The 16,890-nt window shown below is 36.4% G+C and overlaps 4 protein-coding genes across 6 annotated transcripts in view; 2 read left to right on the forward strand and 2 right to left on the reverse strand.

The window, feature by feature from the left end:
- The window catches only part of LOC311307010 (BAR/IMD domain-containing adapter protein 2), a 35,927-nt gene extending 28,143 nt beyond the window's left edge, over positions 1-7,784 (forward strand). The window contains exons 11-15 of one of the 3 annotated variants that reach the window (XR_014630251.1): positions 1,463-1,661; positions 2,702-2,764; positions 2,885-3,170; positions 4,250-4,290; positions 4,378-4,468. Coding sequence is in view for 2 of the 3 variants with exons in the window: in XM_084435693.1 (XP_084291819.1) it covers positions 1,463-1,661; positions 2,702-2,764; positions 2,885-3,092; positions 4,250-4,290; positions 4,378-4,450 (584 nt within the window). In the remaining variant the exon portion in view is untranslated. Of the gene's footprint in view, positions 1-1,462; positions 1,662-2,701; positions 2,765-2,884; positions 3,171-4,249; positions 4,291-4,377 lie in introns of all 3 variants that reach the window. The other 2 variants (XM_084435693.1, XM_084435694.1) reach the window with 2 other exon arrangements.
- A 131-nt stretch (positions 7,785-7,915) lies between these two features.
- ndufa3 (NADH:ubiquinone oxidoreductase subunit A3) lies at positions 7,916-9,699 on the reverse strand. Its single transcript, XM_084385957.1, has 4 exons — positions 9,658-9,699; positions 8,582-8,653; positions 8,415-8,492; positions 7,916-8,095 (listed from the first exon to the last, which is right to left on the reverse strand). Exons 1-4 carry the CDS (start codon positions 9,665-9,667, stop codon positions 8,004-8,006), a joined length of 252 nt encoding a protein of 83 aa, XP_084242083.1. The 5' UTR covers positions 9,668-9,699; the 3' UTR covers positions 7,916-8,003.
- Positions 9,700-9,745: 46 nt separating this feature from the next.
- tfpt (TCF3 (E2A) fusion partner) lies at positions 9,746-13,417 on the forward strand. Its single transcript, XM_084384782.1, has 6 exons — positions 9,746-10,010; positions 10,313-10,537; positions 10,927-10,997; positions 11,880-11,949; positions 12,079-12,213; positions 12,938-13,417. The coding sequence occupies exons 2-6, from the start codon at positions 10,313-10,315 to the stop codon at positions 13,010-13,012; spliced, it is 576 nt and encodes a 191-aa protein (XP_084240908.1). The 5' UTR covers positions 9,746-10,010; the 3' UTR covers positions 13,013-13,417.
- A 260-nt stretch (positions 13,418-13,677) lies between these two features.
- Positions 13,678-16,775, reverse strand: mrpl51 (mitochondrial ribosomal protein L51). The gene is made up of 4 exons (XM_084384783.1): positions 16,607-16,775; positions 16,373-16,437; positions 16,146-16,253; positions 13,678-13,881 (listed from the first exon to the last, which is right to left on the reverse strand). Exons 2-4 carry the CDS (start codon positions 16,434-16,436, stop codon positions 13,685-13,687), a joined length of 369 nt encoding a protein of 122 aa, XP_084240909.1. The 5' UTR covers position 16,437; positions 16,607-16,775; the 3' UTR covers positions 13,678-13,684.
- Positions 16,776-16,890: the final 115 nt, after the last annotated feature.

The following is a 16,890-nucleotide window of genomic DNA, read 5'->3' on the forward strand; positions in this document are numbered from 1 at the left end:
TTTTTCAGGATTCATTGATGAGTAAAACGTTAACAGCATTTATTCATAAAAACAGCATTTATTCAAAAATAAAAACATTTCTAACAATATAAATCGTTACCATCACCTTTTATCAATTTAACGCATTCTTGTTGAATTAAAGTACTAATTTCTTTTTTTTTTAAAAGTTATTGTTCCCAAACTTTTGAACGGTAGTGTATATTGTTACAAAAGATTTCTATTCTAAATAAATACAGTTCTTTTTAACTTTTTATTCATCAAATAATCCTGAAAAAAGTATCTCAGGTTATAAAAAAATATTAAGCAGCACAACTGTTTCCAACATTGATCATAAATCAGCATATTAGAATGATTTCTGAAGGATCATAAGACACCAAAGACTGGAGCACTTTCTGATGAAAATTCAGCTTTGCATCACAAAAATAAATTACATTTTAAAGTATATTAAAAAAGAGAACCATTATTTTAAATTGTAATAATATTTCATAATATTACTGTTTTTTTTTTTTTTTTTTTTTTTTTTAACTGCAGGCTTGATGAGCATAAGAGACTTCTTTCAAAAGCATTAAAAATAGTAGTGTTTCCAAACTTTTGACTGGTATTGTACTTTTCAATTTAAGTAATATAAAAATATTTGTATTGCATTACAGGAAAAATAATTACATTTTTCATTAAAATGTCAAAATCCAAAAAGAAGGTGTAAAAAAAGTAGGCTTGATTTTCTTGATTTTGTTCAATATAATTTTATTTTTAGATGAAATATTATGGACATTTTTTTGACAATTTTCCTGATATTATTATAGTCAGAAATGTTTCAAATGTCCACATTTTTGTTTACAGCATCATAATAATGTCTATCTGTTCTTAATTCTGATTTGTTTCATTAAAGGAGTTTATTTTTAAAAAGCACCCTAGCAACCATCCAGAGCACTCTAGTAACTGCCCAGCAACACCCTAGCAACCATACAGAACACCCTAGAAACTGTCCAGCAGCCACCTAACAACCATCCAGAACACTCAGAACATCCTAACAGCTGCCCAGTAATATCCAAGCACCCACATAGCAACCATTCAGAACACCATAGTAACCACCCAGAACACCCTAGCATCCGCCTAGCAACACCCTAACAACCATCCAGAACATCCTAACAGCTGCCCAGTAACACCCAAGCACCCACTTAGCAACCATTCAGAACACCCTAGTAAACTGCCCAACAACACCCTTGCAACCAGCCAGAACATCATCCTAACTGCATAGCAACACCCTCTACCACCCAGAATTTCCAGGAATCTGAGACTTAAAAACTTCAGAGCTTTTAAAACTACTTGATAAACTGCTTTCTCAAGCCAACAAATTTGTCTTGATGAACATTTTAATCTAGTTGAATTTAGAACAATCCTTTCTATCACAATCTCACAATTGTATTAAACGCATCCTCTTCCAATGGTTGTGGTTCTCCAGGCTCCACTCTTCCCCGTGTGCTGCCTCTCTGTGGGCCGTCCCGTGTGGAGGCTCTGTTCCCTCACTCCACAGACTCCTCAGAGGGAGAGAAGGGAGGAGCTTCATGTCTGCTGTCCTTCCTGCCCGGAGACACTCTTTCCCTGCTGATCAGTGAACCCAGAGACGGCTGGCACTACGGCCAGAACGAGCGAACTGGACGGTATCTGACCATCAATCATCAGTTAACAAAACAAGGGCAATAAAACATTAGCTATGTGTGCTTATTTATGGTGCAGGACTAAATAACTATTTAAGTTTGTCATTCTATCAGCAATATGGCCTGTTCTTAAAACATGGCCGCTTTATAATGATGACTTGGTATAAACCTAGAATAACTTGAGTGCATTTCATTTCAGTTGGTGTGAAGTGAACATAATTGTCCTTAATCAGCAATAATGTTCAGTCTTTCCTTAGTACAAACAGGCCTGTAACTCTTTCCACGCAAGAGTTTTTTTATTATTTAAAAGTCGCAAGCCACCGCCAGCATTTTTGATCATTTTCACAAAATTTTCATGGCCCCCATAATATTTTGTTTATGAATATCTGAACATGCAATATATCAAAATGAAGAACAGAGCCTCTGCTTTAAAACAAAAAAACCTGTTTTATTCCAGCTTCATACATTCTTTTTTTATCAACACTTGAATGTGGGCAAGTTTCATAAAAAAAGCAGCATTTTGAGCAAAAAGCTGAGAAAATCATGTTTTTCATGTCAAAGACTACATCCAGATTAGATTCAGAACAATGATCGAAACACAGATGGAGTAGATCGAGTCCATCAACACCCCTAAAGCCTCACAGTCCTGTAGTTCATTCAGTAACATTAGGCAGTTTTGATGTATATGCTGTTTAATATTGATGATCGTGTTATTTTACATATGCATCTGCTTACATATGCTATCGCTTGTTTCTGCTTCTTCACATGCTTTTTGATCAGGAGATTCAGTACTCTTTCAGAAGATGTGTAATAGCGCCCCCTACCGTATAACAGTGAAAACGGGGAAAGCCAGAAATTTTCGTCAACGGCAGGGAAGCGTTATCTCATAAATGGTAGAAATTGCCTTCAATGGCGGGAAAGAGTTAAAAACAAGCTTATGAGAGCTACTGTATAGTTATGCCTGAACGAATCCAGCTCAGAAGTCTCAAGATATTCAAATGCTCATTGTTATGTATACTAATGATCTAAACTCTCCTTCATAGAAAAGGCTGGTTTCCCGTCTCCTACACACAGACTTATCCAAACACCCCCGGACAAGATGTCAGGTCTGTATGGAAAACAAAACCCCAAACATGTTAAAATAATCAAGCCGATTTTTAAATAAAACGTTGTCTCTGCATTCCCATACGCATTCTCTGTTTTTCTCTTCATCCCTCTTCCTCCAGCCCTCCTCCCCTGTCGAAGGTGAACAGCACCAGCATGGGGCAGCTGGACAGGCTTCCTCCCGCTGGTCAGCTACAGCAGGTCTCTCCGGATTCAGAGGACGAGAGGAGTGTCTTATCTCAGCGGGTCAGCACCTTCAGGCCACGACCCTACAGCATGATGAACCCCGAAACCAGCAGGATGAGCCCACGACTGCGCCTGAAGGACAGGGTCAGAAAACACACCATCATCATGACTGTCTCTTCTGACTGTAATACTACATAAGGCAAGACACTGCATGCGAATAGGGTAAAACATTATTAGTAATAGTTATCACTGTACACTAATCACAGTGCATTAAGACACTTTTTTCATATTACCAGCTTTCTGAAATGTTATGCAAATGAGGCATTACCTATTTAAATATGCACCATCTCTGAAAAGCCAAGCCCATGTTGATTCTTGTTTTATTACGAGCTCTGTCGCGCTCTGGCTACAGCCAGGTCCTTCTCGCAGACTCTCCTCTGTTCCCCATAGGTTTGAGATTTAGATACTCCATGTCAACCTTTCTCACTCGTTATGAGACTAACCCCTGCCACTCCCACACCAGACACACGTCAAAGTAGCCGGAACAACTTTTCTTTATTTCCGGATATGACGAGAAACACAGGCGCATGTAAGCATTTTCCCGTGAAAAGCATCCTGTCAGCTCTACAACATGTTTTGGAAGAAGGATTAATGATGTCTTGACTCGTTATTTAAATTTGTAAATTAATTTTGAACAAAAAAGTTACAAGTTATGGAACCAAAATCTCAAATTTGGCCAGTGCATGAAAAACAACTGTATTCCTTTAAAACTCATCTTTGATCACCAAAATTATATATTTAAGGTTTTTTTTTTTAATGCCTTAAAATAGCTTGAATGTAACTCTACACCCTTGCCTCATTTAGTATGCAGTTCTATGAATATGCAAATTAGCCCCGCCTCCACTCACCCACACAGCTCAGAGATCCACACGTTGGCGACAGGTTGATCTGATTGGTTACAAGGTAGTTTGTGACGTCAGAAACACCAGCGATTTCAAAGCGTGTTTTTGAGACTGTCTTTGGTTCACTGGAGTTTTAAGGAGGAAATACTCAGTAATGGTGTCGACTTATGAATTTGCACATGGTTTGTCTTAAAGCATATTAAAAACACCACATACACATATAAACAACATTAAAAAAAAAAAATTCAACACAGTATACACTATACACTATATTAAGATTATTATCAATTTTGTTATGGTAGATGTAGATGTTCTCTTTTTTCTCTGTCTTACTAAATCATGCTAGGATTTAGAGTATATTGGCATATATTCCACTGACACAGTTTTCATGTTCCTCAGATGTCCAGTGATTTCACCTCTCCACCTCCATCACCCACCAGGTACAGCTAGTCACCTCTGTTTCGAAGTGCATGTTAAGACGCTCCATGTCTGATGGCTTAGTTGATTTAAACTTTACCTCTTCACAGGATCAATCCCTTCGCCCATATTCGACTCAGGAAGACGGTGACCAATGATCGCTCCGCCCCAGTAATAGAGTAGAGCCTTTGATCGACAACCACAGATGCTGACTGGAATAAGGTCACTAATGCTCAATGCCGAATGCACTAATGCTTTGAACCTTTGATATGCAAATTTTGATTTACACTTTTGCCAACAGAAACACATTTAGACAGTAACCAATAGGATTAAAGCGCAGATAAATTATCAATTAGCATTCAGTACATCAAATGTATGTTATATATGTATTACATTATCAGATAATGAAATATTTCAAGGGTTTTTTATGTATTTCGCATGAGTGCACATGGAATAGAGAGGGGAAAATCTGACCTATAACATTTGAATTCATATTGCAAGGCTATTGCTCCTTCATGTCTTTTTATATGTGTGCGTTACAATACGGCAGCACATTAGTTTAGGACAGCGATTAACTTACGTTTACAATAAGCTGTTTAAAACCTGCATTCACTCGATCAATATTGAGCATCTAGATGCTCTGTTATCAAACATATCTTGTGGAGCGCTCTCAGAGTATGCATTTATTTTTAGTCATTTTAACTGTTAGAAACTGAGCGTAAAAGTAGACTTCAAATATTTCTTATCCTGTTGCCCTTATAGGCCATGATCAAGCTTAAAGCATTAGTTGACTTAAAAATGAAAATTCTGTCATTTACTCACCCTCAAGTTATTTCAAACCTGTATGAACACAAAGGAAGATATTTTGAAGAATGTCAGTAATCAAACACTTGATGGACCGCATTGACTTACATAGTAGGAAAAAAATACTATGGAAGTCAATGGGGTCCATCAACTGTCTGGTTACCCACATTCTTCAAAATATCTTCCTTTGTGTTCAGCAGAAGAAATTCATACAGGTTTGAAATAACTTGAGGACGAGTAAATGTTCATTTTTAAGTCAACTATTGCTTTAAAGCGTCATGGCAGTGCGTCAAAGTCGACTAGTCTGTGCAACCCTTAATATATATAAAGGAATAGTTCATCTAAATGTAAATTCTGTCATTGTTTACTCGCTGCCATGTCATTCCACATATGCTGTATTTTTTCTTCTTCTGTTGAGCACTGAATAATTGTTTATTTTTACTCTTTTCTGTACAATACTGATACACACATGATATAAGATACTTTCTCAGAAAAAAACTTTTGAAGTTTTCATTAAATAAAGACAAGGCATCCTGGAACTTTCTAGGATGAGTAGGTATTCAGGCTGTTGGTGTCAAAAGGAGGGAATAAATCGAATGGAAAATGGAGTATAATTACAGAAGGACTTTGAAAGAGTTGGAAAGGATTTTGGAAGAGCGTTGTGTTTGTGCAAGTCTGCCGTGAAGATGTTCTCAGCTCTCGTCTCTTGACCCCGCCATCTGTCTCAAGTATTTTTTTAAACCCCAAATCTCCCAAACTAAAGCTTGTAGTCATGAGTTGCAGCAGATTCCAGGTGAGGGATGTGAAGGCTGTGTGCAGAGAGGAGATCTGAAGATGTGAAAGAAAGGTCTGGAAAGTGTAGACGTGTTGGAGGATGTGACTGTGGTCAAGTGCTGTTGAATTTAAAAATAAAAGACATGAAACACTCTCTGTTACTCTTTTTAAGGTGACGTAGTGACATTGTAATTACTCGTATAAGTACTGAGTAATATTAATTAACTACATGTACTTCCTATAGAGTTAGGGTTAGTTACTTATGATTATGCATAATTTACTGGTACATGTGTAACTACGTCACCTTAAAATAAAGTGTTACCAAACTCTTTCTTCCCCATGTTTTTGCCATAATCTTGGGACAGAGGAGATGTCTATGTCCATTGGCTTAAATTAACCTAAAAATATATGATTCAGTTGTGAATTTGTGTTTTAAGTAAATTGTTTCTGAACAGATGTTGGTCAGGGTAGCGCCACATTACATTTTTGACAGGAATGAACGCGAGGCTGCAAAATTACAGTGTGTTGAATGGATTGTACTGTTGTTTAACAACATACATTGTTCAGCTGATGAAACGTCTTTCTGAAGACAAAAACTCCACAACTTTAAATGCGCGTTGTGGAAATGACGTGATCTAGGACGTTTAAAGCATTGTGCCATTGTAAAGACTGTACGTCTATCCCTCACAGCCTCGTTTTCATCCGCGTTCAATTCAATACGGCATCTAACCTGACTAAAGGTCTGTTGTCTTAAAAGATTGTACATTGAGACCTTATAACTGATGCTAACTTTGTTCATAAACATTATAATTTTTTTTCTCCACTCCAGGGTGTTTGTTCTGATGCCTTCTTTTATTAACTTTTTCTATTATAAGGATATCTTAAACTGAATAATGCAAAAAAAAAAAAGGTTAATCTCCAACCTTATATATGTAAATATAACTGTCTACTGTAATACAGTGATGTCCAAAAGTCTGAGAATATTGAAATATGTAATACGAATGTTTTCTTAATGCATCAGCATAACAATTTCAGTAAGATTCATTGAAAAATGATCATAGTTTTAATATTTGATGTGTCTCTGCATGATTTGAGACAATCCAAAGAGCACCTTGAGCTTCAATGGAAGAAGATCTGACCGTGAGTCACATGATCAATGTTTACGCGAGATCTACAAATAGTGCACAATCTGGAATGCCATGTTCATTTCTCATTCATTGAAATCCTAGGACGTATTTCTGAGTTGAAATGAAAAGCATCTCAGACTCAGTGTTGGGGAACGTTACTTTTAAAAGTAATGTGTTACAGTAAAGTAAAAGTACTTTTGCATTACTTTTCACACCTGGGCTGGGCTTGCTTGTTTTTTAATAACAAACAAAGTTCTATTTTTGGCAAATGTAAAGGCCCTTTTCACACCAAAAGTGACCTGAAGCCTCAGGCTCAAGGAAATGTGGATTACTTGAGTTACTTATTTGAAAAAGTAACGCATTACTTTACTAGTAATCTGATTACGTAACTCAAGTTATCCCAGACACTGCTCAGACTTTTGGACTCCACTGCATGTTAGCCTGTATTAGTTTGTAATTTTAATTTCCGAACTGATGTAATCACGGCTGAGCAGGTTTGATCCCTGCTGACATTGTGCTTTTATTAAATATCCCAGAGACTCCTGCGACTGAACACTGGCATTTAAAGCAGGACTTTACTGTACAAGTCAGTCTGGATGCTTTGCTGTACTATTTTGATTATTATTTGAATGCGTATGTGTTATGAAGCCACCTGACAGACACATGACTACTTGCCCTAGATGTTTTCGGATCAGTCTCTATGATGTCTCTATGGATCAGTCATATATTTTGGACTATTGAATGTTTTAACATCATGATAACTCTATAGACTTTTGTTTTTTAAATGTACTTCAATAAACAAAGTTAATCTCTGTTGTTTTAGGTGTCAATCTCTGTATACTAACAATGATGCTAAAAAGCCAATAAGCATTTCAAAACTGTAGCATTATACCAGATATGGCCTATTTTGTAAAGGCTAAAATATCAATAAAAAACAACAAGATAATTAAATAAAGAGCTTTTATTCATCTAGTGAGACAGAAGTAAAGGAGGGTTTGGATTCAGGATTGCACAGGATTCTGAAGGGTTTTTCACAGGTTTTTTAGCCAATCCAGGCTTCTCCCCTGTGGGTCACAAGGGTGCGCTGGGACGTCTGGCATGTTCCCATCATCTCGAACCGGGACTGAAGACAAACATGATTAAAAAGATCAAACTAACAGGTAAACTAGCTAACTGCATATGCATGAGCTTAAGATTTTCAACACAGATGACAGAATCACATACAGCATATATTTAACATACAGTTATTGCTAAATAAATGGGGATTCCTAAAGAAGTGGAAGAGATGTCCTCTTCTTCTCATTTCTTTGATAATAACCAAATAACAACATTACTTTGTTGTTTACAATATCTGAAATATATCAAAACGTTCCTCTAATTGAAGAAACACCCACATAGAACTGACCTGAACTATTTAGACATCGTGTAGAAGAATAACATACCTGGATAATTAAACGGAACAGCTTTGTTCATCATTCCTGTGTACTTTGTTAAAGGGCTCACAGCCGGCAGAATACAAGCTGAGTGAAACACAAAAATATACGTTAGATTCATAAAGCAGGAAGACGAACACTGATAATGCGATCATGTGCATTAATCTCACACTCACCCAGCAGTCCGAGTCCACAGGAAACCGTAATCACAGGCTCTTTATTCCAAGCATTCTTCAAAAACCTGCCAACTAAAGAAAGAAAGAGTAAATGCACAGATCTGCCATAGCAGACACAACCGGGCCAAGCAGCGTGCTCAAAGTCATTTTATTACAGTGCTTGACTTGACATGGCACAGTAATGACATTATATGAAAATACTGTGGTACTTGATATACATTACAGGTTAAACACTTGGAATAATTATTTTTTTGAAAGAAGTCTCTTCTGGTCATCAAGGCTGCAGTATTTGATCAAAAACAGTAATATTGTGCATTACAATGTTTTAAGGACTGTTAGAAACTGTGATACACCACCATTCAAAAGGGTTTTGTTTTTTTTAAAGGCAATTGATACGCATTAAATAGATCAAAAGTGACAGTAAAGAGATTAATGTCACAAAAGATTTATTTTTTAAATAACTGCTGTACTTTGAACTTTCTATTCCTTAAAGAATCCTGAAAAATAAAATGTATCACGGTTTCCACAAAATATGAATCAGCACAGCTGTTAAATTGTAATATTTCACAGTATTATTGTTATATAGTATTATTATTATTGTATTATTATCAAATAAATGCAGCCTTGGAGAGACTTCTTTCAAAAACATTTAAAAATTATTGTTAGACCTATAAAAAAACATTAATTATTCCCAATTTTGACCAGTAGTGTAAATGCAACAGACAGTAGTGCTGAATTATGGCAATATATTTTGAGAATACCGTGGTATCGAAAACAAAACACAAAAACATTTTGTCATGTTTCTGAAGGAGTCATAGGTGCACAACAAATGTAAGTTCTCATATCGATATAAATCATAAATTCATGTTTAAAACACAGCAAAGAAAAACACAGCTAGTATGAGACCAAGGTCATTCTCGTGTTCGCACATTATACATTCATTGTTTTTTACTACACGAATATTTTATATACCTCTCCTCAGCTCCCTATTAATTCTGTTATTGTACAACACAATCGAACTGAACTACAATAAAACATGTCATGTTTCAAGCGGCTAACACGCAAAATGTACTTACTGCCCGCCATGTTTGCTTCTGTAGTCCTCCTGTGCTTCAGGCATCATGGGAAATGTAGTTTAATAAAAATAATGTTGGTGACGCATTCGCTCTGGATTGGCTCAACGGTCAATTACGTGTTTAAAACGCGTCTTATGTTAGATCGCATTGTTTTGAGAGCTGTAATGTAGCTAAAAATGAAGGTTTTTAGTTTTATTTTATTATATAACATAGGCTAATACATGCTTTGGTTGGATGCATCGATTAAATTATATGTAACGTTAGACGGAACGGATGAGGAGTACAAAAGATACCTTTAGTATTTACAATAAACGGACATCATGTGCGGCTCTTTATAACATCTCTAACTAAAGGTGAGTACAGAGCTGAATCTAACCCAATCAGTAAAACTGCTAAAAAAACTTACAGTTTTTAATAATGTAAATTACATTAGCTTATTCACAAGCATATCATAGGCTACTGCTGATGAACAGAAACGACCCATGTGAGGTCATAGAAAAGCATGTTTAGATTATGCTTGGTCAGTAATATTATTTCCAACATTATCTGTAATGTAACTGTCCAAACTGAATATTGGGTGAGAAGGTGCACTCATGATGAACTGTTGAACATCACTTCTTGTGTAGTGATCGTTGTGTTTGTTCCTGTGCTTCAGATGATGGAGGATTTCTCAGGTCTGGCTTTACCTCCACTGTTTGGGGGTCACATCCTGGAAGCGGAGCTGGAGACGGGTGGAGTGGAGCTGGGCCCCAGCGGCAGTGAGCTCCTGGAGGATGATGGGGCCCCTGCCGGCCCCGCACAGGACGGGGAAGACGAGAGGAGAGAGCTGGACAAAAGCAAGTATCAAGCTCTCAGCAAGAGGTGCAAAGAGATTGAACAGGTGAACCGCTTTTGCATTTGCCCTAAACGGTGGTGTTAGAGCAGGCCAGGGGTTTCAAACTGGGGTAAAAGACGAGAAAAACTGTAAATAAATAAATTAGATTCAAATAAATGAATAAATAAAAATGAATTTTGAATTACATTTATAAAAAGTTGGTGATTTTATTTATTGAGTAGAATAAATTTACAGTACAGTGAGTAGAATATATATATGTAATGCAACTTAATTGAAACAAATTTTAGATTTATAATATTATAATAAATTCACTTTTTGTGTTCCATGGACAAACTTAAATAATGTGTAAATGGTAATGGATTTCTAATATTTGGCTGATCTATAAATGTAAGTAAAAGGCTTCTTGACTAAAAGTCCTATGAACCCGTTCTCAGGTAAATGAGAAGATTTTGGGACGCCTTCACCAGGTCCAAAGACTGACACGCCGACTGAGGAAGGAAAGAAGGTACATGCACTTTTTTTTAGAAAGAAACACTAGTGATGGTTATTTTAAACGTTATCACTCCTGAGTTTGCCATGAATATGAACATGCAAAAACAAGAGAGAACAAGCCAAATATTTAAAACTTCAAGCGTTCCTTCAGTGCTCCTCATTTAAATAATCCCCGCTCGTGGAATCGTAGAAAGTGGACGAGGCCTGGTTGAGCTGCTGCGATGTCAAAGAGAGTTTTTTCCACTCCTTTTCCAAAACTCATTTGTTTGACCTTCCTAAGGCTTACGAACTTTAGTTTTCTTTTAACAAATATCACAATTAAATGGTGGATAACATCATATCTATAATGTAGGCCTATAAGAAAATGACCTAAAACAATCATACCACTCTGAAACGTCCTGCGGAATCCGCACTGTCCTCTTGTTCGTTATCATTGTCTGAATCGAGCTCTAATTGATTTGAAATTGACGCCATCGTTAAAATTTACACTAGAGGAGAGCTCTCAGTTACGGAGGGGCGGGACATTTCCCGAACATCATGCACTGTCAGTCACAACACACTGACCAATCACAGCACATTTCATATTTCGGAAGGAGGGGCTTCATCGAAATCAGTGTTCGAGCCAGACTGGGGAGAGAGGTGCTGTAATAATGTGAAATATAATGTGTTTTTTGAACAGTCAAGCATGAAAATATAGTCTAGTAGGCCTACACCCCAAAAACAAAATCAAGACTTCGTAAAAGGGCATGATAGGATCCCTTTTATATTTTCAGGTATTATTTAAGAAATCTCTCCTAACGAATGGTGTAAAGAGAACCCTCTCACTTGGTAGTGTCTTAATATTACAATATAACATAGTCATAACACAGCGTAACATCTGCTGATGTGTCCCCAGGTTTCTGATGAAGACTCTGGACTCGTATGGAGATGATTACAGGACGGCACAGCTCACCATCCCACTAGAGGTGAGGAACAAAAACTGCTTTAACATGAAGCTGTGTTCACACCCAATGCGGATTAAATCGGATTTATTTGAAAGTAATTCAACTCTATTTGTCGTAACTACACTAAACACGCTTGATGTGTTGACACAGGATGAAGGAAAGGCTTTAGATCCCGCTCTCGCCGGTGACGAAGACGGCTCTTCTCCAGCGTTTGCTCTTCAGTCCGCAGGTGGACCCAAGAGAAAGAGGCATCGCGTTCCCAAGGACCGAGAGAGAGACGCACAGGTATAAAAGACCAGGCCATGATCTTTTTAAAGAATATAATCCTGGGACAGATTACAGTTTGAGTCGGTAAGAAAGAAGTCTCTTCTGCTCACCAAGGCTGCATTTATTTGATTAAAAAATACAGTAAAAACACGAATATTGTGAAATATTATTACTATTTAAAACAGCTGTTTTCTATGTGAATATATTTTAAAATGTCATTAATTTCTGTGATGCAAAGCTGACTTTTCAGTCTTCAGTGTCACATGATCCTTCAGAAATCAGTCTAATTATTATAATGTTGGAAACAGTTGTTTGTTGTGCTTCATTTTTTTTTTAATTTTGTGGAAACCATGATTTATTTAATGTTTCACCAATTCTTTAATGAATATGAAGTTCAAAAGAACTTTTATGTGAAATGGAATTTTTTGTAACATTATAAATGTCTTTACTGTCACTTTTGATCAATTGCATCCTTGCTGAGAATTAATAAAAATAAAAAAAATCATACTGATCACAAATATTTCACTAGTAGTGTATGCAGGTAATATTACACTCTAGAGGGAATCAATGTCACTTTAGAAAGGGGACGTACATCTCCGATAACTCTTCTTTTTTAAAACATCACACCTTCCTGAAGACACAAACTCTGCAGAACCACGACCTCAACTATGATCAGCTTGCCTTAGCAAACACCGTTATAGCGACAATATTAAGATGCGTGTTGTTGTGTTTTCCCCCACAGATGGAGTCGGAGACGCCGGTCATTACAGAGGGTCCGTTCACCGGATTCCCCAGTCCCAGTTCCCTCTCTCACTGATCCCAGAGCAGAACCTCCACACTTACAGGAAATCACTCAACTGTTTTTTTTTTTTGGGGGGGGGGCTGAATGAGAAATGTTTTATTTTTTTAAGTAAATTAGTGTAGAGCATTTTTATGTGAGCTTGTTTTCACCACAGGATTAAAAGAAATATTATTGCAATTTTTTTCCTAGCAATTCTGAGTGGAATTCAGAGTTTATTTCCTACAATTCAGATTTTTTTCCCCTCTGAATTGTGATATACAGACTTGGAAATGCAAGTAATAAATTGTGAGATTATGCAAGTAAAAAAAAGTCAGAACGGTGAGCTATAAATTTACAAATATAAAAGGTAATTGCAACCTTTTAATCTCCTAATTCTCTTCTTTTTTTTCTTTCTTTTTTTTCGCTCACAGTTCCACATTTATAACTCACAAAAAAATCTGAGTTTATATCTCACAATACAAACTTTTTTTCCCTCAGAATTGTGAGATAAAAAATGTATTCCTTGGCAGAAACAAGCTTCCATACATTTGATCTCAATCGTTGATCTTTTGTAATGATGAAGACATTGTGACAAATGTTTTTTTTTTACGGTTTAATAAACAGAGCTGCAGCTTTTGACACAAAATGAACTTCACATGGATACAAATGAAGGAGACACACACACACGCACACCAGCTGTCGCTCAGTCTATCTGTGTTTGCCGTATCTGTTGAACCGGCGGTACAGGAAGCTGATCCTCTTGTCCAGGATGTGCTTGTCCTCTGTCATCATCCGGTCTCCGACCATCCTCTTCTTCCTGATGAGACGCTGAAGCTCTATTCCCCTGAAGCCTCGGAGCCACACGGGCCCTCTGATCAGGTCTTTAGGGTGGGCTTTAAAATCACCTGCAGTCAAACACAGTCAGCACAGCGTTACACGAAACAATACAGCAGTCCCCTGGTCCAAAAGTAGAAAGACAAATAGTGTAAAATAAGATTAAAAGAGTCCTGACATGAATCTTTTAAAATTATTTGGCAACACTTTACTATAAGGTTCAATAGTTAACTACCTTAGTTAACAAGAACTAAGAATGAACAATACTTTTACAGCGTTTATTAATCTTAGTTCATATTCATTTCAACATTTACTAATACGTTATTAAAATCAAAGATTGTAGTTGTTAACATTAGTTAATGCACTGGGAACTAACACGAACACACAATGAACAGCTGTATTTCTAATAACTTACTTTAACAAAGATTAATAAATGCTGTAACAAATGTATTGTTAGTTCCTGTTAATTAATACATTAGTTAATGAACCGTATTGTAAAGTGTTACCAATTATTATAATATGTTCACTTATAATGTTAATAATAGTTTTTCCGTATATTGTTTTTTGTGCAAAAAAAATATTTCCAACATTCATTCTGACCCATGACGACACACAGGTAGGGGTGTAACGATATTCGAACCGAACCGAAAAACCGCGATACACCACCCACGATACGAATCGCGATACTCATGGCGTACCGAGGACGCTCCGCCCCCTGCTGTCCCGGCTCATTGGACCTCATGTCTTATGTGTACACAACGAATACAGCGTTGCAGTTCGCTTCAGAAGGCCTTTATTAACCCCCTGGAGTCGTATTGATTACTTTTACGATGGATTGATGTGCTTTTTGGAGCTTCAAAAACTCAGGCTCTATTCACTCCCATTATAAAGCTTGGAAGAGCAGGACATTTTTTAATATAACTCCGATTGTGTTTGGCTGAAAGAAGACCTAAGTCATATACACCTAGGATGGCTTGAACGTGAGTCAATTATGGGATAATTTTCATTTTTGGGTGAACTATCTCTTTAAGTGACTGAACGCCAGTGGGCGGGGCCTATGGTGTGATGATGTATAACTATTCCTCAATGTCTTGCTCTGGAGGATTTCATATGCAAATACATTTCACAGTATTCGTCACAGATCCTCCATTATCAAAACGAGCTGTTTTTGAAGCCTGATTAAATAAATGCATATAATAAGGAGGATGTTTTAAGTTCTGAAACTTGCAGGATGCTTTAATGGTATAAAAACCTTTAGGCCTATTATGTCAAATAATCCAGGCAAATTTAATCTCTCAAAAATACATTGAATAAAATGAAACATTAAGATAAATAAATCAATACATCTAAATACATCAACATTTACAGCACAGTAATATAGTGAGTAGAAAAGATTTAATGTTACAATAGAAACACTTTTTTTTTTACACATTTATAATATTGCTTTTCACAGTATAAATTTGGTATCCATACATGAAAATTAGCTGCCTTTTAAATTTAAGGAAGGGGTCCCTCATACGAGGATGATCATATTTGGGGATCTGTGGCATCTAAAAGATTGAAAACCCCTGGCCTATACAATCCAGCCTAGGACGGGGCGGTTTACATAGAAGAATTCGAAAATGGTTATTTTAACATTGTGATGATTTTAATGCAATATTTGTCCATGTGTTGTGTTTTCCATCCTTTTGGGTTCAATCCTTTTCACAACGGAGTTAAAAAAGATAAGACAAATATTTTAATCGCGTCTCCGATTTAAACCTTGATAGCTAAATGAGACCCATTAGAATACAATGATTAATTTGCATCATTCCTAGTTTACAGAACTTCTTGTGTGGCATTTTACACTCTTATTAAGAAGGTTATATTAAATAATTGTGAACAAATAATCTGTTAATATATATATATATATACAGATTATTTATTCACAATTATTTAATAAATAAATAATATTTTTTTATTTTGCTGTGCATTGTTATTTTGGTGCATGCATTTAATTCAAAAATTCTTTTAATTGTTCTTTTTTGTTTGTGTTCTTTTAAAAAATATATATATTTTATTACAAATTTTGATCTAATCAAATTGAGAGCAACTACTAAGACATTAAGATACACACTGAATATTGGCGAAATGGTGAAAGTAAGTTCTAGTGTTCCTACACCACATTTTTACAGTAGTTCATGAATACTGGATGAGGATTTATAAAACCAATTTTATAAAACTGAACTTTACTAAGGACCACAACACATTTCTTATAGAAATACAAAGATGAACACCATTTAATAAATAGCAATGAATTAAGGGTTAACTGTATATGTGTAAATAAGTCACTCACCCAATATCCCAATGTTGTCATGGACTCCAAACATGCTTCTCTTCTCCGTCCATCGATCCACCTCTTTCAGTTTGGGAATGGCGTGCATTCGTATTCTAGCACAAGTGCCTGTGTGATACAGGACATGCATCATGTTACTCATATTAAACAAGAGGACAATATGCACAATCGATCAGATTTAATAATGAAAGGAGAAAACACACACACACACACACACACACACACACCTGTGCTGAAGTGTCTCGCGCAGAAAGTCCCCGCGCGACTCAACAGTCCTCCAAACACAGACATGCTGCAAAACCATTTACAACGCAGATTTACTCTCAAGCATTACATCTACATCAATGATAGTGTGATAAATGAGTTCATGAAGCTCTTCTAATCATGACCTTCAGTCGCGAGCACAGTGACATTAGATCCTGTCGCGTGCTCAACTCAATCTGTCTTTAAACGCGCTTTACCTTCAGAGAATCCGCGTTGGAAGTTACAAAGTGTTTCAAACCACAGTTGGATGCTGCTAAATACTTTAAAACTTCGGAAATCCTCCAGGTAAATCTAGTGATACTGGTGTGTTATCCATGTGTACACTCTACCACAGCAGCCATTTAACGTCTTTCATAATAAAAGTCCAATTTTTTATGAATAATATTTTTGTTGTTGTTTATGATAATCACCACAGACGTAAGTAATGAGTTTGATTGTATGTAAATTCGACTTTCTATAATATTTTTCAACCTCCACTAGC

Source organism: Rutilus rutilus (assembly GCF_951802725.1).
Source record: "Rutilus rutilus genome assembly, chromosome: 17".
Classification (NCBI taxonomy): Eukaryota; Metazoa; Chordata; class Actinopteri; order Cypriniformes; family Leuciscidae; genus Rutilus; species Rutilus rutilus.

Excerpts from the sequence above, each read along its gene's own strand:
- ndufa3 (XM_084385957.1), bottom strand. Across the intron at positions 8,493-8,581 it reads CTGTGGACTCGGACTGCTGG|CTTGTATTCTGCCGGCTGTG; the intron begins GTGAGTGTGAGA and ends TGTTTCACTCAG. Across the intron at positions 8,096-8,414 it reads TGTTCCGTTTAATTATCCAG|TCCCGGTTCGAGATGATGGG; the intron begins GTATGTTATTCT and ends GTTTGTCTTCAG.
- tfpt (XM_084384782.1), top strand. The coding sequence starts at position 10,313 with ATGATGGAGGATTTCTCAGGTCTGGCTTTACCTCCACTGTTTGGGGGT. Across the intron at positions 10,538-10,926 it reads GGTGCAAAGAGATTGAACAG|GTAAATGAGAAGATTTTGGG; the intron begins GTGAACCGCTTT and ends ACCCGTTCTCAG. Across the intron at positions 10,998-11,879 it reads CGACTGAGGAAGGAAAGAAG|GTTTCTGATGAAGACTCTGG; the intron begins GTACATGCACTT and ends ATGTGTCCCCAG.
- mrpl51 (XM_084384783.1), bottom strand. The coding sequence starts at position 16,436 with ATGTCTGTGTTTGGAGGACTGTTGAGTCGCGCGGGGACTTTCTGCGCG. Across the intron at positions 16,254-16,372 it reads CGCGAGACACTTCAGCACAG|GCACTTGTGCTAGAATACGA; the intron begins GTGTGTGTGTGT and ends TGTATCACACAG. Across the intron at positions 13,882-16,145 it reads TGACAACATTGGGATATTGG|GTGATTTTAAAGCCCACCCT; the intron begins GTGAGTGACTTA and ends GTTTGACTGCAG.